Below are 22,749 nucleotides of genomic sequence, written 5' to 3' on the forward strand. Positions count from 1 at the left end.
GAGTGTTCAGCAGAAGTTTGTGGTTACAGGAAAGTGGGTGCAGGAGGGAAGAGGAGCGATTGGTGGAATGATGATGTAAAGAGAGTAGTAAGGGAGAAAAAGTTAGCATATGAGAAGTTTTTACAAAGTAGAAGTGATGCAAGGAGGGAAGAGTATATGGAGAAAAAGAGAGAAGTTAAGAGAGTGGTGAAGCAATGTAAAAAGAGCAAATGAGAGAGTGGGTGAGATGTTATCAACAAATTTTGTTGAAAATAAGAAAAAGTTTTGGAGTGAGATTAACAAGTTAAGAAAGCCTAGAGAACAAATGGATTTGTCAGTTAAAAATAGGAGAGGAGAGTTATTAAATGGAGAGTTAGAGGTATTGGGAAGATGGAAGGAATATTTTGAGGAATTGTTAAATGTTGATGAAGATAGGGAAGCTGTGATTTCGTGTATAGGGCAAGGAGGAATAACATCTTGTAGGAGTGAGGAAGAGCCAGTTGTGAGTGTGGGGGAAGTTCGTGAGGCAGTAGGTAAAATGAAAGGGGGTAAGGCAGCCGGGATTGATGGGATAAAGATAGAAATGTTAAAAGCAGGTGGGGATATAGTTTTGGAGTGGTTGGTGCAATTATTTAATAAATGTATGGAAGAGGGTAAGGTACCTAGGGATTGGCAGAGAGCATGCATAGTTCCTTTGTATAAAGGCAAAGGGGATAAAAGAGAGTGCAAAAATTATAGGGGGATAAGTCTGTTGAGTGTACCTGGTAAAGTGTATGGTAGAGTTATAATTGAAAGAATTAAGAGTAAGACGGAGAATAGGATAGCAGATGAACAAGGAGGCTTTAGGAAAGGTAGGGGGTGTGTGGACCAGGTGTTTACAGTGAAACATATAAGTGAACAGTATTTAGATAAGGCTAAAGAGGTCTTTGTGGCATTTATGGATTTGGAAAAGGCGTATGACAGGGTGGATAGGGGGGCAATGTGGCAGATGTTGCAAGTGTATGGTGTAGGAGGTAGGTTACTGAAAGCAGTGAAGAGTTTTTACGAGGATAGTGAGGCTCAAGTTAGAGTATGTAGGAAAGAGGGAAATTTTTTCCCAGTAAAAGTAGGCCTTAGACAAGGATGTGTGATGTCACCGTGGTTGTTTAATATATTTATAGATGGGGTTGTAAGAGAAGTAAATGCGAGGGTTTTGGCAAGAGGCGTGGAGTTAAAAGATAAAGAATCACACACAAAGTGGGAGTTGTCACAGCTGCTCTTTGCTGATGACACTGCTCTTGGGAGATTCTGAAGAGAAGTTGCAGAGATTGGTGGATGAATTTGGTAGGGTGTGCAAAAGAAGAAAATTAAAGGTGAATACAGGAAAGAGTAAGGTTATGAGGATAACAAAAAGATTAGGTGATGAAAGATTGAATATCAGATTGGAGGGAGAGAGTATGGAGGAGGTGAACGTATTCAGATATTTGGGAGTGGACGTGTCAGCGGATGGGTCTATGAAAGATGAGGTGAATCATAGAATTGATGAGGGAAAAAGAGTGAGTGGTGCACTTAGGAGTCTGTGGAAACAAAGAACTTTGTCCTTGGAGGCAAAGAGGGGAATGTATGAGAGTATAGTTTTACCAACGCTCTTATATGGGTGTGAAGCGTGGGTGATGAATGTTGCAGCGAGGAGAAGGCTGGAGGCAGTGGAGATGTCATGTCTGAGGGCAATGTGTGGTGTGAATATAATGCAGAGAATTCGTAGTTTGGAAGTTAGGAGGAGGTGCGGGATTACCAAAACTGTTGTCCAGAGGGCTGAGGAAGGGTTGTTGAGGTGGTTCGGACATGTAGAGAGAATGGAGCGAAACAGAATGACTTCAAGAGTGTATCAGTCTGTAGTGGAAGGAAGGCGGGGTAGGGGTCGGCCTAGGAAGGGTTGGAGGGAGGGGGTAAAGGAGGTTTTGTGTGCGAGGGGCTTGGACTTCCAGCAGGCATGCGTGAGCGTGTTTGATCGGAGTGAATGGAGACAAATGGTTTTTAATACTTGACGTGCTGTTGGAGTGTGAGCAAAGTAACATTTATGAAGGGATTCAGGGAAACCGGCAGGCCGGACTTGAGTCCTGGAGATGGGAAGTACAGTGCCTGCACTCTGAAGGAGGGGTGTTAATGTTGCAGTTTAAAAACTGTAGTGTAAAGCACCCTTCTGGCAAGACAGTGATGGAGTGAATGATGGTGAAAGTTTTTCTTTTTCGGGCCACCCTGCCTTGGTGGGAATCGGCCGGTGTGATAATAAAAAAAATAATTTAACAGTTTTTTTATTTAACCCACAAACGGTCCAAACATATACATACGTTCACTACCGTACTGCCCCAACTTTTCTGAGAAAAAAAAATTGTTTTTTAACAGGAAAAAAGAGCATATGGTACCCAGGCATCCCCAATTTTAATATGGCACACAGCGAGTGCTCACACCCATTCTCTCATGTCTTATCGTGGCAATGTTCAATGTATGATACATAAAACGTATATATACGTTTGGGGCACTAGCGGTAAAAACGTATATATACGTTTGGACCGTTCATGGGTTAACCCTTGACTGTTTTGGTTGTATATACAGTGGACCCCCGGTTAACGATATTTTTTCACTCCAGAAGTATGTTCAGGTGCCAGTACTGACCGAAATTGTTCCCATAAGGAATATTGTGAAGTAGATTAGTCCATTTCAGACCCCCAAACATACACGTACAAACGCACTTACATAAATACACTTACATAATTGGTCGCATTCGGAGGTAATCGTTATGCGGGGGTCCACTGTATCTGTCTTACTAGCCAATGTGTTTGACATATATATATACTCCAAAATTCTAGCGGCTTCAAATCAAGCGGGAGAAAGCTGGTAGGCCCACATGTGAGAATGGGTCTATGTGGTCAGTGTGCGTAGTATAAAAAAAATCTTGCATCACGCAGTGCACAATGAGAAAAATCTGACTTTTTGGATTAAAACACGGACTGAGATGTACAGTGGAGCCCCGCATACCGTCGGCATCACATAACGTTTAATCCGCATACCGCTCGCTTTTATCGCAAAAATTTTGCCTCGCATACCGCTCAAAAACCCGCTCGCCACTGTTCGTCCGAGACGCATCCAATGTGCGCCCTTAGCCAGCCTCACATGTGCCGCCGGTGGCATTGTTTACCAGCCAGCCTCCGCGGTAACATCCAAGCATACAATCGGAACATTTCGTATTATTACAGTGTTTTTGGTGATTTTATCTGCAAAATAAGTGACCATGGGCCCCAAGAAAGCTAGTGCCAACCCTACAGCAATAAGGGTGAGAATTACTATAGAGATGAAGAAAAAGATCATTGATAAGTATGAAAGTGGAGTGCGTGTCTCCGAGCTGGCCAGGTTGTATAATAAACCCCAATCAACCATCGCTACTATTGGTGGTACAGCTGCTGCTGCTGTTGTACCACCGTCAGCTGCTGCTGCTGTTGTACCACCGTCAGCTGCTGCTGCTGTTGTACCACCGTCAGCTGCTGCTGCTGTTGTACCACCGTCAGCTGCTGCTGCTGTTGTACCACCGTCAGCTGCTGCTGCTGTTGTACCACCGTCAGCTGCTGCTGCTGTTGTACCACCGTCAGCTGCTGCTGCTGTTGTACCACCGTCAGCTGCTGCTGCTGTTGTACCACCGTCAGCTGCTGCTGCTGTTGTACCACCGTCAGCTGCTGCTGCTGTTGTACCACCGTCAGCTGCTGCTGCTGTTGTACCACCGTCAGCTGCTGCTGCTGTTGTACCACCGTCAGCTGCTGCTGCTGTTGTACCACCGTCAGCTGCTGCTGCTGTTGTACCACCGTCAGCTGCTGCTGCTGTTGTACCACCGTCAGCTGCTGCTGCTGTTGTACCACCGTCAGCTGCTGCTGCTGCTGTAGTACCGTCTGCTGCTGCTGTAGTACCATCTGCTGCTGCTGTAGCATCGTCTGCTGCTGCTGTAGCACTGTCAGCTGCTGCTGCTGCTGCTGCTGTACCACCGTCAGCTGCTGCTGTAGTACCGTCTGCTGCTGCTGTAGCATCGTCTGCTGCTGCTGTAGCACTGTCAGCTGCTGCTGTACCACCGTCAGCTGCCGCTGTACCACCGTCAGCTGCCGCTGTACCACCGTCAGCTGCCGCTGTAGTACCGTCTGCTGCTGCTGTAGCATCGTCAGCTGCTGCTGCTGCTGCTGTAGCATCGTCAGCTGCTGCTGCTGCTGTAGCACCGTCAGCTGCTGCTGCTGCTGCTGCTGCTGCTGTAGCACCGTTGTTGGTGTGGCTTATTGAGAATACCAAGAAACAATTAACCCCAGAGGATTTGCCACCCAGGATAACCCAAAAAAGTCAGTGTCATCGAAGACTGTCTAACTTATTTCCATTGGGGTCCTTAATCTTGTCTCCCAGGATGCAACCCACACCAGTTGACCAACACCCAGGTGAACAGGGAAAAATGCCTGGAACTAGTGCTCATATTGGTGAATTTAAAGCCAGCAAAGGTTGGTTTGAGAGATTTAAGAATCGTAGTGGCATACACAGTGTGATAAGGCCTGTTCTGGAAGAAAATGCCAAACAGGACCTACAGTACTCAGGAGGAAAAGGCACTCCCAGGACACAGTGTCTCATCAGTCATTGCTGCATCTTCAATAAAGTTTTTTTTTTTTTTTTTTTCAACAAGTCGGTCGTCTCCCACCGAGGCAGGGTGACAATAAAGGTAAGTGTCATTTATTCTTCATTTAGTAGAGTAGTACATGCACAATATATATTGTGCATGTACTACTCTACTATTGTGCATGTATCCTTCTCTTTGTGTGTAGGAAAATGTATATTTCATGTGGTAAAATTTTTTTTTCATACTTTTGGTTGTCTTGCACGGATTAATTTGATTTCCATTATTTCTTATGGGGAAAATTCATTCGCATACCGATCATTTCGCATAACAATGAGCCCTCTTGCACGGATTAAAGTCGCTATGCGGGGGTCCACTGTATTTTTGTATAGTGTTTATGGCTGTATTCCCATTTTCTTTGTCTCATTTGATAGAATGGTATACACATTATAGAAATAGAGATGATTTTGATTGGTTTCACGATGAAAAGGACCTTGAAATGGAGCTCAAAGTATCGGAAATGTTCAGTTTATGCCAATGTTCAAGAGTAAACAAATGACATTGTCCAATAAATGTCCAACTGGCCATTCTAATACGCAGTCACGAATGGGCTGACATTTATACAATACTGCAGTAGTCTGCATAACAGTATTTTATCCCATCTTACCAGTGAGGCACCTAATTATTAATGATTATCATCTCTCCATTGAAGTGAAAGGGTTTTATCCAAATTTATACTAGTTTCCTTTTTCATGCATCCAACACATACTATTTGTGGTACCTCTACCTTCCAGAAAATAACTGCCTTTAAGCTCTCATCAGAACCAGATGTTGTAATGTGGATTATGTATGTGTGAATAGCTTGCACAATACTTCACTCATTTTAAAATTCTTTGTACCATTCCATCAAATCCTGATTAATTTAAAACTACCAACAGTGAATTTATGGAATAATGTCTTTAAATGAATCTGCTAATTGCAACTGCTAGCCTGTGTCCTCCTCCCAAAGCATCCCATCATAAATAGATTATCTGAACCAATAATGCTTTGCTACATCAACTGCGACCCCTATCTTTTCTACCAATGTTCTTCCCTCAAACCTCCATATCCATCTCACTCTTCTGTGCAATGTGAATTACCCACGTGGTTTTAGTGCTTTCAGTAAACATACTCATAGCAGTCCCACTATGTTCCCATACAGGAGACTTACTTGGTAACCTTCACATGCAGCTTGTAGAGCATTGATAGGATCAATCTCCGTTATGAGCACTCTAGCGCCAAATGCACGAAGTGATTGGGCTGAACCCTTACCCACATCACCATATCCAGCAACAACACAGGTCTTGCCAGCTAACATAATATCAGTTGCTCTCTTTATGCCATCAGTCAGCGATTCTCGACAGCCATACAGATTATCAAACTTGCTCTGTTAAGGAAAGTTACAATATATTAATGATTCTGCATTTGCTTTATGAATTAAAACAAAGACATTTCCACCTTATAGATTCAGCTTTTCTTTTTTTATACAAAAGAACATTTTATACACTAAACTTTGGCTTACCTTGGTAACAGAATCATTAACATTGAAGGCTGGAACCTTTAGTTTGCCTTCACGCATCATTTTGTACAAGTTGTGAACACCTGTGGTTGTCTCTTCTGACAAGCCCTTAATATCAGCCAGTAGGTTTGGATGTTTCTCATGGACAAGGTTGGTCAGGTCACCTCCATCATCAAGAATCATGTTCAATGGCTGCCAATTAGAAAAAATAGACATGTATTGGACATAGATTACCATTTCTTAAAACATTATAGGCCATGGTCAGCTATTTAAAAATGGTAAGAGTAACAAATCTAAATTAATTTATGAACTAAAGCCTATAATGATACTCTTGAGTATATAGTGCTCTCCGGACTGAAACACTGCTGTAAACTAACTTCCCCATTTCAGGTAGACAAACAATGACAGATCTGAAAAAATTACAGAACCCTCACTGCTCATATAAATAACAGTACATGTTCATCACAATAAAACATGGTGACTTTCCAAGATAGCTCACGTTAAAAATTTCATTTGTGCAAGTAAATATCAGCTAATGCATAAAAAAACCTATTATCACATTCAGGAGCATTTGACCCTTTATTTACAGTTCCAGCCGCATAGGTTGCCGAATTTATTTTTTTTTTTTAAATATCCAAAGACAACATTTTTATTATCTCATTTTTCATCAACAGTTCCCATATTATATTAATTCCAGATTTATCTTGTCAAATTTCTCTCTCTCAGGTCTTATTAACTCACTGTCAGTCATGTAGATCTACATCCATGAGATCAGTGTTGCACACTTAGATCTAGCACAATTCATAGTACTGTACCCTCAAATTTGCCGAGCTGCAAATTTCAAGAGAATGGATCTGTGCAATAGGTATGCACAGTATAAAGAAATCCTGCCTCACGCAGTGCACAAACAACTAACCCCTGACTCAGCATATAGGTTAAAATAAACTTTCAGGACTTCATGGTTTCAATATATTAACAAAGACAATAGTGAAATGAAGATTGTGTTTCAGATTGTATACAGACTGAAATAGGCCTCAAGGTCGCAAAAATGGTGGATTTTTTTTTAGATTTTCTGAAGAGTAAGGGCACCTACCACCACCCTTCCAGTCTGTTTTATGGATTTTTACTAGGTATACTTTAATTATCAAGATGCCCTAAACCATGGTTTAACAGCCTAGAAATAGGGAAAAAGAAGTCTAAATTTTGTGTCACCACAGATTCAAGATGGAGGGCCTACAGTGATTATTTCATACTTTTTTAAACTGGAATTTGCTGAAAGTGTAAATTAGTTAAACTGCCACTTAATAGGTGAGCTCTGATGGATGATTGGCCATTTTCTTGTAAACAATGTATAGTACAGAAGAAATATTAGTGAAATAGCCAGGAATTGGGTCCACTGAGGCTAGGCTTCAGTGGATCCAATTATGTACAGTGCTCCCCAACCTCCAAATTCATGCCTGTGGAATTTGATGTCAGAATCTTTCTAAAAGGTAATGACATTTAAAGATAATTTTTTTAAATGGTGACAAGAGGCTCAATTAACGAAAGATGTCAACAGTGAAAGGTTAAATGGTGGATTGTATACACTGACTACTAATTTTTTTTTTTATCATTTTCAATTTCTAACACTAATTTCAACATTGTGCTTTGGATTTTAATTTCAGAAGCATTTATTGTTTAACAATATTGCAACCCCTTCCCTTCTTATCCACTGTCTTAACAGAGTAGTTTCCATCAAATACAACCCCCATTCAAGTTTTTCCAGTTTAGTGTCAGACTATCGGGCTTCTTATACATCCCTCAGTGCCAGTCTTATTGAAATTACCATAACCCCCCCCCATACCTTTCAAATGCCTCTTATACACTGTATCCAGATACTGCTTGCAAAGAAGCAAATACACACTTTTGTCAACATTGTCATTAGGCTTAGTTTTTATTACCATTTAGTAGAGTTATTACCTGAGAATTTTTTTAATAACTGCCCTTGACATTTCAAGTTTAGCAAAGTAGCATAAATTAAGCACCAAAAAAAAAAAATTTTTTTTTTGGAGGGAGTAAGTGAAGGGAGTGGAGGTACATCAATCTTTCAACCATTTTCTAGTTGAAGGCTTATCTCATGCTAAAAAACATTTAGCCCTTGCCTCTATGTGAATAACCCAACTTTACTAAACAGTCAACATCTTACTATCTTTTCAAAATGCAATATATTATTTATCAGGAGGATTATCAAACTCCTAGGGTGATAAATTATAAAACCATATGACCTATCCTTATCTAAAAATAAAAACGCACTGACCTTTTCAGTCACTAAATGATTCAAGAGAAACCAAGTCTTAAAGTTCAATCACACTTCCTTGTTACATGATCTAGCATCAGACAGTACAGTGTTTCACTGAAGAAATTTAGAAAAAATGTGAGGAAGCATAAAGGACAAGGAGAGGGAAGAAATGAGGCTTTATACCATTGCAGTCATGACTGAACAAGTACTGTGCATTTCTTTCAGCTCCAACCTACATGAAAACTGCACTACAGTAGGCCTACTGGCTCACATTAAAGTACTACTCATGCTCCACCACTCACCCATGTATTTATTCAACCTATTTTCAAAGCCCCCCAACTAACTGATTTAATGCTGCTTCTTGGCAAATTTGTTCCATTCACTTCAAGCTTTTACCAAATCCATTTTTTTTTACCTTTTTTTCCAACATGCTGGCTGCCTCCCACCAAGGTAAGTCCCCCCCCCCCCAAAAAAAAAAAAAAAATCATTCACACAATCACTGTCTTTGCAGAGGCACACAGATATGACAGTTCAGACGTCACGCCAAATAGCAAATATCCCAAATCCTTCCTTTAAAAGTGTGCAGGCATTTTACTTGCCACCTCCAAAACTGAGCTTACCAGTATGAATCCACTGTTAAGAGTTGTCTGTCATATTTGGAGCATTATATTCATGAACCCCTATTTATTACTAACATTAGTACAGCCTCTCCTCACTTAATGACAGAGTTCAGTTCCTGAGACCACGTCGTTAAATGAATTCGTCGCTAAGTGAGGAGAATACTAGAATGGTAGTGAGTGTGTCAACCATCTTTGATATTGTTTTAGTGTCACATTTGTACTATTTATAACATTTCTGGTATATTTTTAAATGTTTACACAGTAGTGTACTGTATACTGAAATAAACCGAATAGAGGAAATAAGCTCTAATATACATATAGGTATGAATGCTGGTCAAAGAGGCTGTCATAAGTCCGAGGCATCAGTAAACGAGTACGTCGTTAAGCAAGGAGAGGCTGTACTTAATTCTAAGGGGGGGGGGAAAAAAAAAAAAAAAAAAAAAAATGGCAAAACTGAAAAAAATCTAAAATTCAGGTTTAGTAGATTAGTAAATGGAAAAATGTACATTACATAAATATACATACACAGACTTGAGCCCTGGAGGTTGGAAATATAGTACTACCTGCATTCTATAGGAGTCAAGATGTTTTAGTTCAGAGGGTCATCTGGGCTATGATTTCAGCATCACAGTGCACATGATTTTTTTTTGTACTTAACTCACTGGTCGTCTCCTGCCAAGGCAGGGTGACCCCCCCCCCCCCCCCCCCAAAAAAAAAAAAAAAAAAAAACCCACTATCTTGATAGAGGTGTGCCAACACTACAGCTTAAATGCCCCTCCAAACTGTGAATATCCCCCACCAGTTTCAGAGAACAGGCACTGTCCTTCCCACCTCCAGGGCAAAAGTCTGGCTAATCAGTCTCCCTGAATCCCTTTATAAATGTTATCTTGTTCACTCCAACAGTATGCCAAATCATAAAAACTACTTGCCTTCATTCACTCTTATCTAACAACCTGGACATCCAAGTCCCTTTACCCAGTTTGTCCACCCTTTCCTTGGATGACCCCTAGATCTATACAACCTCCCAGTCATCCTGTTTTTCTTCTATCCTCTCAAAATGTCCAAACCACCTCAACAACCCCTCCTCAACCCTCTGGATAATACTCTTAGTAACCCTGCACCTCTTTCTAATCTCCAAACTACAAATTCTCTGCACACATTGCCCTCAGACAACATCTCCAAACCCTCCACCTTGCTGCAACTTTCATAACCTATGCTTCGCACAATGCAAGTGTTGGTACCACTTATACATTTTTGCCTCCATGAACAATGTTCTTTGTCTCCACAGATGCCTCAATACACCACCCACCCTACTCCCTTCATCAGTTCTATTGATCACCTCATCTTTCACAGACCCACTGGCTAACAGGCTCACTCCCAAATATCAGGATATACATTTCATCCATATTACCTTCTTCCAATCTAATATCCATGCTTACATTACCTAAATTTATTTTGTTATCCTCATCACCTTGCACTTTTCTTGCTTACTTTTAATTTTTTTTTTTACATACTATCCCAAATTCATCTACTAATCATTGCAAGTTCTCTAAAGAACCTCCCAAAAGCACCATGTCACTGGCAAAATGCAATTGACAACTCCCACTCTGGTACAGAGTCATGATCTTTCAATCCCACATTAGTATTCACTTCTTTTACAACCCCATCTGTAAATATGTTAAACAACCATGATAACATCACACATCCCTGTCTAAGGCCTACTTTCACTAGAAAATCTCCCTCTTTCCTATGTTGAGTGTGCACATTTGTTGGTAGTAGCTATCTTCCAAGCTACCAGAATTTATAGGTGCTAGAGTTTATTTTTATTCCTAAGGATTAATACTTTGCATTTTCTTCATTGATCTCCAGTTACTGCTTGTTTAACCTTAGCATTAATTTGTCCAAATTATTTTCAAGTTCTACTGTATCCTTCAAATTCATTACTCTATTTTTGTGTCAGGAAAGTCGTGTCAATTCAAGGCTATTAATGAAGAATATGAACAAGGGACCCAAAACATCCTTGTAGAATGCCACTTATGATTGGTACCCCATTCAGCCTTCACTCCATGTATGACAAATCTTGGCTAACTTGACTAAAAGTGTGCCTGCATTTCAGTAGCATCTCTAAATTTGTCATACCAAAAATTTATAATATTTACACCAAAATGTTACATAAATATGGCACTCTTACTTGTCCATCGGAGAATATTAGCGTTTGTTCAATGCACCAAATGTACTCTTCATCAGTTTCACCTTTCCAGGCATACACTGGTACACCAGATTTGGCGATGGCTGCTGCTGCGTGGTCCTGAGTACTAAAGATGTTGCATGATGACCACTGAACTTCTGCCCCAAGCTCAGTCTGACAAAATGGGATTTATTACGACTCAAGAAATCGTAATGACACGACTGCAAACAAACCATACCCCCGGCCAGGATTGAACCCGCGGTCATATACCTAGTTGGATGAATCTTATTGTGGCTAGCTGGTCTAGTGGCTAACGCGACGGGCTGGAGTTTCGAGACTGACCGCGGGTTCAATCCCGGCCGGGGGTATGGTTTGGGATTTATTACCTATACGTACATTGTACTTTAGGAAGGTACTACTTTCTTTTAAACAACACGTGTAACATACTAAAGGCTATAGGTAAATAATGAAGATATGCTGCAGTACTGCAAATAAAATGCCAAACAATTTTATCTGGCCTTGAGTTTTAAGACTCGCTTGCTGCAAGTTTAATCCCCGCCTGTACCTTGGTTTGTTTGCAATCGTCATTACGATTTCATGAGTCATGTCAAGTTCATCCTAGCACCATGAATAGCCTGAAAGATTCTGGTCTTCCAGATTACCTAGTAAAAATACAGCTTCAATAGTCTGATACAATACTCTTTAAATGTAGCTGCAGAAGAAAGGAAACTATTATGAATACGTACCACAAAAACAACCACACTTTAAAGTACTTAAACCACTCACAACCATCAAGCTCAAATGTTAAACCCACAGCAACCTAATGCAAATCCCTAAACCTACTAAATATTAATGTTACACATACTACAGTTCACATTAAATACTAAACCAATGCTTATGCAACTTAAAACACTTCCTGGAATACTTTAACAAATATTACACTAAGAAGTTTCCCATACTTTATGCAGTTTTTACCCATATTTGGTAATGCTATATCTACCAATTCACTATATGCAGTATGAATTTCCTCTCGAATGATCAACCAAGCCCAGCACTACTTTTAGCCATCTCATTAAATATAACTAAACTGGCTTTTTTTTTTTTAACAAGTCGGCTGTCTCCCGCCAAGGCAGGGTGACCCAAAAAGAAAAAAATCTCCAAAAAGAAAATACTTTCGTCATTCAACACTTTCACCTCACTCACACACAATCACTGGCTTATACTGACAAAAAAGCATTACAGCAGGCCTACTGGCCAGTACTAGGCAAGTCCTACTCTTCCCAGTCATTCCCACTCTTACACAACTACTGTACAACCATTGTTTTCCTAAACAGGAAAGTAGGCTTAGTGGCACATGCTATGCAGGTCCTACTCACCTTTTTTTTTAAACAAAATTCGTAAGTCAAGAGATATGGAAATACCAAGTATCTGAATGGAAATCAAGGACATAACTAAAAACAAGTCACTGACTCTTTTGGGTTATCCTAGGTAATCTATACATGGTGCTGCTATGTATGACAATTTATGTAACTTTTTGTGTACCTATACCTGAATAAACTTACTAAATGTATCTTTTACACGTTAAGTATAATTTTCTTTATGCGCCAACGGTCTGGAGAGCACCTATTGCATAAAGTGAGACATGCATGTATCTGATATATTTTTTGTTGCCCAAACCTCAATGGAAACTATAAAAAATAAGAGGGCCAAAAATGTGGAATACATAACTGGCTGGATGAATTAAAAAACATTAAAATGAAATCAAACAAACCTCAACAATTTGTGTGTTTAATGTATGTATTAGTTTAGGCTTAATACACCATTATTACAGTTTTTTAATTCTCTTTGAAATTAAGTTTGAATTAAACATTAACCCTTTGACTGTCGCGGCAGTACATATACGTCTTACGAGGTGCCGTGTTTGACGCATATACACTCAAATTCTAGCAGCTTCAAATCAAGCAGGAGAAAGCTGGTAGGCCCACATGTGAGAGAATAGGTCTGTGTGGTCAGTGTGCACCATATAAAAAAAATCCTGCAGCACGCAGTGCATAATGAGAAAAAAAAAACTCAGACCGTTTTTTTTTATTAAAATGCCGACTTTGTGGTCTATTTTCGTATAGTATTTATGGTTGTATTCTCGTTTTCTTGGTCTCATTTAATAGAATGGAAAACTTATTATAGAAATAGAGGTGATTTTGATTGATTTTACTATAAAAAGAACCTGGAAATGGAGCTCAAAGTTCAAAAGTAAACAAATGATGTCATTGTCCAATAAATGTCCAACTAGCCATTCTAATATGCAGTCATGAATGGGTTGATGTTATTTATACAATTATTACAGTATTGCAGTAGTCTGCATAATAGTAAGTCTTCTGTTTTTTTGTTTGAATAAAAATTCAAAATAGAAAGCAAGAGTAATATCAGAGGGGCCTGGAGACATGACTGATGAACAAAGAAAATGTTATTTTAGAGCCAGGAATGTCTGCATTGTTCATTCTGGACCTTATTTTGAAATTGTCATATTTTTTAATTTTTGTGAAATTGGCCAAATTGCAAATTTCTGACCACATTATTGGGTAGTTAAAATCGGTAAATGGGCAGTTTCTTGTACTTAATCGATAGAAAAAATGGAGTTCTAAAGAAACAGCTATGAGTTTGGTCGACTGGAACAACGGAATTAGCCAAAAATAGGGCTCAAAGTGGGCGAAATAGCCGATTTGTAAATATCGCCGAGCTCGCTAACTTCGCGAGAGCATAATTCCGTCAGTTTTCCATCAAATTTCGCTTTTTTTTTGTGTCATTACAATCGGGAAAAGCTTCTCTATCATTTCATAAGAAATAAATTTTTTTTTTTTAAATTTTGCGACACCAGGAGACACCTCAGGATTGGGGGTTGCGACAGTCAAGGGGTTAAATTAATAAATTTTCACTAAATACTCAATTTTTCACTCAAATTTGCATTTTATATTTTAACCCTTAAATGGTCCAAAGAAATAGACATTCAAATTCGTAGTGCTACAAAAGTAGATCTACTTTTTTTTACATATTTTCAAATATAACAAAAAAAAATGTAGATAAAAGTTTTTTTACACATTTTCAAATGTAAAAAAAAAGATCTACATTTTTTTACATACTTTCAGATGTTGAAAAAACATATATACTGTTCAACTGCCTCCCAGCACACATAAGGGGGATTACCAACAGACCCCTGGCAGTCTTCAAGCTGGCACTGGACAAGCACCTAAAGTCAGTTCCTGATCAGCCGGGCTGTGGCTCGTACGTTGGTTTGCGTGCAGCCAGCAGCAACAGCCTGGTTGATCAGGCTCTGATCCACCAGGAGGCCTGGTCACAGACCGGGCCGCGGGGGCATTGACCCCCGGAACTCTCTCCAGGTAAACTCCAGGTAATACGTTTGGACCATTTAAGGGTTAAAGACTTACATTTATACACTGACCAATATATTTATTCTTACCCTATTAGCATATTATCAATCCTAGCTTTGGATTGCCTAAAATGCTATGCATAGCTATGGGCTTTTCCTTGCAAAAGAAGTACAGTTGACCTATTGTAACTAACTTCTTAGGAAACGGATATTCTGCAGATTTATCCGGATAAATTTGTCAAGACAATTTATTTGTACTGTTCGGTAATTTACCTGTACAATTTCAGTTAGTGTGCCATTAAAACAAATTTTACCTTTTCTTTTTAAGTATTTAGGCACAGGTGCAAAAGTACAATTATCATACCTAATAACTGCAGATTACCTAGGATAACCCCCCCAAAAAATAAAAAGGCAGACTGATACACACGTACAAGTCAAAATAATACAACATACATTACTGTGCTTTTTTTTTTTTTTTTAACACAACAGCCGTCTCCCACCAAGGCAGGGTGACCTAAAAGAAAGTTTTCTTTTAAATTTAGTAATTTATACAGTAGGGGTTACTATCCCTTTGGTCCTGGCATTTTAGTCGCCTCTAATGACACGCACTGAGGAAGGATTGTTCTCCACTTCCCCATGGAGAAATACTCAATGATATACATGTTCATTACTCAAAATAGAAAGACATACATTATCATCAAGTACCTAGTGTAAAACACTACTACTGTACCAGTGAATTTAACCCCAACCAAAATTATTACGATATACTTTGAGAAATATATGGTATTGTACAGTATATTCTACTTTGAAAATATTTAATACAAGACTATTATAAAGTTTTCAGTATAGATTACTACTGTATTCTAATTACCTCTGTATACTGTACAACTCATTGAAAAACTAAACTGTCTGCTGACACAGTCAGCAAAAAAATTACTTGCAGATTTAACCTGAGAAAAGTAAAAAATTATAAACTATCACTCACAAGTGTTTCAATGAGTACAGCTGTCTGGATGGTCATATGGAGACAGCCTGCCACTCTAGCACCCTTCAGTGGCTTCTCTGCCCCATACTTCTTGCGCAGACTCATTAGTCCTGGCATTTCTTTCTCTGCCATGATTATTTCCTTGCGACCAAAGTCGGCTAGATTGATGTCGGCTGAAATTATAAAGTTGCATTAAAGGACTCATGTTTATAATATACATGTAATCACAAGTCAATATATTATCAGTTAATTAAATTTAAACAAAAGATTATCATTACCTTGTGGTAAACAAATATTTGGCTTTAATTAGTTATCTCAGGTTAAATTTTTATAAAATATTGCTATTTTCTATAATATAGCGATTAATATTAGAAAATAAACTTGAATAATAGTAGTTTATAAAAACATTTAATCTGTAATAGTTAATTTAACCTTTACATTATATACAGCACACTGCTAAAGTTTGCTGTTTGTGCAAATTATAAACTAGGACAACACAGGTGTTCCCAATTATAATACTGAAATAAATTGTTCAAGGTCTGAGCTTACTTCTGTCGGAATATATATTTAACAGGCCAAATGCTATTATAATCAAAACTAAGCACTAAACCCGCATGGGTCATACAGCACCGGAGGTCAAATGATAAAAATTTCACAACTTTGGAAACTTTTTTTTACACAATTTCCTAAATGTAGAACACATAAATGAATAATATAATAATTATGTAATGAAATATGATGCCGATATGATCCTATCAAGAAAACAACCTGAGGTACTATCTTATCTTATGGACAATTATATAATATATATGAGCGAGAGATCAATTCAATACCAAGTGAACATTCTTGACTGCTCCTTAACTAGCCACTTGATCTTAGAAAAGACACTTGAGATTATTATTATTATTATTATTATTATTATTATAATCAAGGGGGAAGCGCTAAACGCGGAGGATTGTACGGCGCCTGGGGGGGGGATGTGGAAGGCATTCAGGCTTAATTCGGGGAACTGGAGCACAGATCCAATTCCCTAAATCAAGAGCCCCTCACCAACATCAAGGAACCTTCCTTGAGGGGAGACACTTGAGAGAACTATAAATCCAGTGTTATTTCAGTGGGAAGGCGCTAAACTTCAGAGTCTCGTACAATACCCATGGAAGGAAATTGGTTTGATCGGAAAAGGATAGCTCAAATTCCTTGGATGAAGAGCACTTCGCCGGAATCAAAGTATTTCCCCTTTACCCTTGGAAGGTGTATTAAGAGTAGCGATATATAGAATTTGAGAGGAAGCGGCTAATGCCACCAAGTTAGTGTACCTTCTACACCACTCAACATTCTTACAGAACAAGATCACTAACTAAACCACGTCCCGAGCCGGTTAAGAATACAGCATCACATAAAATATTAAATCACAGAAGAATCTGGCTTGTTTCAGGGGTGATTTGAAAGCGTCAGGGTGCTCGATGAGCTCATGTGGCACTCTATGGTGACAAATGTCTCACCCACGCCCAAATGGGCGTTAATACACCCGTTACTACCACTGCTTATCACACCAGTCACCCACCAACTTTGAAAGGAGGCTTGGAAGTCATGGTTAGCGTGTAGAGTGAAGCAGAGACAAGTATCACAGAGGTCCGTGTTGGCGCTAGACTCGACGGTAACAGGGACCTGCGCCGCTGCCGCCACCTCTTAAATACCCTCTGCTTCCTCCCCCTTTCCCCGCCAACACTCAAACATCCCCCACCACTTTCCCAAACTTCCCCCACCATCCTCTCAAACTTCCATCCTTATCCAAACTTCTCTCATCCTCTTAAATTTTCCCCAAAGCTCTACCTTTCCACACCAAACATCCCCTACCGTCCCTAACCTTCCCCAGATTCCCCATCACCTGCCCATGTACCTAAATAAACTTAAACTTTCCACCCTTACATAAACTTACTCTGACAGCGATAGATATGGGACTAGCTCACCTTTATTGATGTTCGTCCAAAAGCGCCAATATTAAATGCTGATTTGCCTTGACGTGTAGAACATCCTAAAATAATTGTGATAGTTTTGCTAATATCTCTCAAAATAACAATTTCCACAAGAAATAATTTGTGCCGGGGTACTGATAGCATGTTTATATTTTATAAAAGGAAATAATACGTGATTTCTCAAAAAGACCGGATCTTCATATATGATATAAGCCATTCCCTTGATAATAGTTAAAAACTTACCTATTTTCAACTTTTAAATGTGTCATTACGATTTCGTGAGTCATGTAATAATGTTGGTAGTGGAAATAAGTCTGACTTTTTTGGGTTATCCTAGGTTCTCTACATATATATTATGTATGATAATCTATGCAAATGTATTTGTGTATACCTGAATAAACTTACTTAACAGCAGCAACACTAACAGGAACAGCAGCACCATTTGTCTCACACTATCAGGAACCCGAGTCGGGGTCCTTTTGTTATGAACTCAACGCTGTAACACTGACAGACACCAGAGTCTGACAGACATCCATATGTCAGTAGAGATAAAAAAAAACAGGAAACCATCTTGAACAGCAGCATGACTTGAGAGACGGAAAATATGTTTCATCTAATATAAATGTAAGACTGATAAATCAGGACATAGAATGGGCTGCCTGCATAGTCATAGACTACTAGAAAGTCTTTAGTTCATAAACTTAAAAAGTAAACGAAAAAAACGAGGAAGGTGGAAGATTATATAAGAAATGCATAAGCAACAGAAAGCAGAATCATGGTGAGAGTAAAGTTTAAAATTGGAGTATGGTACCAGCAGAATACCACAAGAGCTGGTACTGTGACCAATACTCTTATTGATATATGTCAATTGTCTCCTAGTTCCAGAATCATATATGGAATTGCTCTCAGATGACGTCAAGCTGGTCATGGGAAGACAAAACAAGGACCGTAAAACATAAAAAAAAAAAATGCAAAATATTATTGACTGGCTACAGGAACGATGTACTCCATTCACCAAACACCCTTGAAAATTCCAAGCAGCTCGCCAGCAAAAATTAAAAATTACCTTGGTAACTTGGCACACTAAGAATACCGGTAAACATTCGCAGCAGCATCACAGCAACATCATCCCGGTAGATACAGTTTAAAATTAGCAGCACATCAACTGTAATATTATAGAGCCATCAAGAGCACCATACAGTAGCTACAGTATATATACCATCACAGAAACAGAAGCAGCACACAGTGCTGTCATCACAGTAGGAATGATACAGCACACTACATCAGCAAGAGGGACACTGCAGCAGTAGGGACACAGCACACTACAACAAAACAGCGGATGTGGCACAGCAACAGCAGTAGGGACACCACACCACAAAAACAGGAGGGACACAGCACACCACAGCAGCAGGATTGGCACAGCACACCACAGCAGCAGGAGTGGCACAGCACACCACAGCAGCAGGAGTGGTACAGCACACCACAGCAGCAGGAGGGACACAGCACACCACAGCAGCAGGAGAGACACAGCACACTACAGAAGCAGGAGGGACACAACACACCACACCAGAAGAAGGGACACAACACACCACAACAGCAGGAGGGACATAACACACCACAGCAGCAGGAGGGACACAACACACCACAGCAGCAGGAGGGACATAACACACCACAGCAGCAGGAGGGACACAACACACCACAGCAGCAGGAGGGACATAGCACAGCACAGCAGTAGGAGGGACACAACACACCACAGCAGCAGGAGGGACACAACACACCACAGCAGCAGGAGGGACACAACACACCACACCAGCAGGAGGGACACAACACACCACAGCAGCAGGAGGGACACAACACACCACACCAGCAGGAGGGACACAACACACCACAGCAGCAGGAGGTACACAACACACCACACCAGCAGGAGGGACACAACACACCACACCAGCAGGAGGGACACAGCACACCACAGCAGCAGGAGGGACACAACACACCACACCAGCAGGAGGGACACAACACACCACACCAGCAGGAGGGACACAGCACACCACAGCAGCAGGAGGGACACAACACACCACAGCAGCAGGAGGGACACAACACACCACAGCAGCAGGAGGGACACAACACACCACACCAGCAGGAGGGACACAACACACCACAGCAGCAGGAGGGACACAACACACCACACCAGCAGGAGGGACACAACACACCACACCAGCAGGAGGGACACAACACACCACAGCAGCAGGAGAAACACAGCAGCAGGAGGGACACAGCACACCACAGCAGCAGGAGGGACACAACACACCACAGCAGCAGGAGGGACACAACACACCACAGCAGCAGGAGGGACATAACACACCACAGCAGCAGGAGGGACACAACACACCACAGCAGCAGGAGAAACACAGCAGCAGGAGGGACACAGCACACCACAGCAGCAGGAGGGACACAACACACCACAGCAGCAGGAGAAACACAGCAGCAGGAGGGACACAACACACCACAGCAGCAGGAGGGACACAACACACCACAGCAGCAGGAGAAACACAGCAGCAGGAGGGACACAACACACCACAGCAGCAGGAGGGACACAACACACCACAGCAGCAGGAGGGACATAACACACCACAGCAGCAGGAGGGACACAACACACCACAGCAGCAGGAGGGACACAACACACCACAGCAGCAGGAGGTACACAACACACCACAGCAGCAGGAGAAACACAGCAGCAGGAGGGACACAACACACCACAGCAGCAGGAGAAACACAGCAGCAGGAGGGACACAACACACCACAGCAGCAGGAGAAACACAGCAGCAGGAGGTACACAACACACCACAGCAGCAGGAGAAACACAGCAGCAGGAGGGACACAACACACCACAGCAGCAGGAGAAACACAGCAGCAGGAGGGACACAACACACCACAGCAGCAGGAGAAACACAGCAGCAGGAGGGACATAACACACCACACCAGCAGGAGGGACACAACACACCACACCAGCAGGAGGGACACAGCACACCACAGCAGCAGGAGGGACACAACACACCACAGCAGCAGGAGGTACACAACACACCACACCAGCAGGAGGGACACAACACACCACACCAGCAGGAGGTACACAACACACCACACCAGCAGGAGGGACACAACACACCACAGCAGCAGGAGGGACACAACACACCACAGCAGCAGGAGGGACACAACACACCACACCAGCAGGAGGGACACAACACACCACAGCAGCAGGAGGGACACAACACACCACAGCAGCAGGAGGGACACAACACACCACAGCAGCAGGAGGTACACAACACACCACACCAGCAGGAGGGACACAACACACCACAGCAGCAGGAGGTACACAGCACACCACAGCAGCAGGAGGGACACAACACACCACAGCAGCAGGAGGGACACAACACACCACAGCAGCAGGAGGGACACAACACACCACAGCAGCAGGAGGGACACAACACACCACAGCAGCAGGAGCGACATAGCACACCACAGCAGCAGGAGGGACATAGCACACCACAGCAGCAGGAGGTACACAGCACACCACAACAGCAGGAGGGACACAGCACACCACAGCAGCAGGACGGACACAGCACACCACACCAGCAGAAGGGACATAGCACACCACACCAGCAGGAGGGACACAGCACACCACATCAGCAGGAGGGACACAGCACACCACACCACACCAGCAGGAGAGACACAGCACACCACATCAGCAGGGGGGACACAACACACCACAGCAGCAGGAGGGACACAACACACCACAACAGCAGGAGGTACACAACACACCACAGCAGCAGGAGGGACACAACACGCCACAGCAGCAGGAGGGACACAACACACCACAGCAGCAGGAGGGACACAACACACCACAGCAGCAGGAGGGACACAACACACCACAGCAGCAGGAGGGACACAACACACCACAGCAGCAGGAGGGACACAGCACACCACAGCAGCAGGAGGGACACAACACACCACAGCAGCAGGAGGGACACAACACACCACAGCAGCAGGAGGGACACAACACACCACAGCAGCAGGAGGGACACAACACACCACAGCAGCAGGAGGGACACAACACACAACAGCAGCAGGAGGGACACAGCACACCACAGCAGCAGGAGGGACACAACACACCACAGCAGCAGGAGGGACACAGCACACCACAGCAGCAGGAGGGACACAGCACACCACAGCAGCAGGAGGGACACAACACACCACAGCAGCAGGAGGGACACAAAACACCACAGCAGCAGGAGGGACACAACACACCACAGCAGCAGGAGGGACACAACACACAACAGCAGCAGGAGGGACACAGCACACCACAGCAGCAGGAGGGACACAACACACCACAGCAGCAGGAGGGACACAACACACCACAGCAGCAGGAGGGACACAACACACCACAGCAGCAGGAGGTACACAGCACACCACACCAGCAGGAGGGACACAGCACACCACAGCGGCAGGAGGTACACAGCACACCACAGCAGCAGGAGGGACACAACACACCACAGCATCAGGAGATACACAGCACACCACAGCAGCAGGAGGGACACAACACACCACAGCAGCAGGAAGGACACAACACACCACAACAGCAGGAGGGACACAGCACACCACAGCAGCAGGAGAAACACAGCAGCAGGAGGGACACATCACACCACACCAGCAGGAGGGACACAACATACCACGCCAGCAGGAGGGACACAGCACACCACATCAGCAGGAGGGACACAGCACACATCAGCAGGAGGGACACAGCACACCACATCAGCAGGAGGGACACAGCACACCACATCAGCAGGAGGGACACAGCACACCACATCAGCAGGAGGGACACAGCACACCACATCAGCAGGAGGGACACAGCACACCACATCAGCAGGAGGGACACAGCACACCACACCAGCAGGAGGGACACAGCACACCACATCAGCAGGAGGGACACAGCACACCACACCAGCAGGAGGGACACAGCACACCACATCAGCAGGAGGGACACAGCACACCACACCAGCAGGAGGGACACAGCACACCACACCAGCAGGAGGGACACAGCACACCACATCAGCAGGAGGGACACAGCACACCACATCAGCAGGAGGGACACAGCACACCACACCAGC

At 42.5% G+C, this 22,749-nt stretch overlaps 1 protein-coding gene across 1 annotated transcript in view; it reads right to left on the reverse strand.

Moving 5' to 3' along the window:
• Ahcy (adenosylhomocysteinase) overlaps positions 1-17,303 on the reverse strand; it is a 22,679-nt gene extending 5,376 nt beyond the window's left edge. Inside the window, exons 1-5 of the mRNA XM_053792355.2 lie at positions 17,176-17,303; positions 15,612-15,784; positions 11,245-11,415; positions 6,159-6,347; positions 5,808-6,023 (exon numbers count right to left, since the gene is read on the reverse strand). Coding sequence (XP_053648330.1) covers positions 5,808-6,023; positions 6,159-6,347; positions 11,245-11,415; positions 15,612-15,784; positions 17,176-17,203 — 777 coding nt within the window. The 5' untranslated portion in view covers positions 17,204-17,303. The remainder of the gene's footprint in view (positions 1-5,807; positions 6,024-6,158; positions 6,348-11,244; positions 11,416-15,611; positions 15,785-17,175) is intronic.
• Between the last annotated feature and the right edge of the window lie 5,446 nt (positions 17,304-22,749).

The sequence above is a fragment of the Cherax quadricarinatus genome, chromosome 67 (assembly GCF_038502225.1).
Source record: "Cherax quadricarinatus isolate ZL_2023a chromosome 67, ASM3850222v1, whole genome shotgun sequence".
NCBI lineage: Eukaryota > Metazoa > Arthropoda > Malacostraca > Decapoda > Parastacidae > Cherax > Cherax quadricarinatus.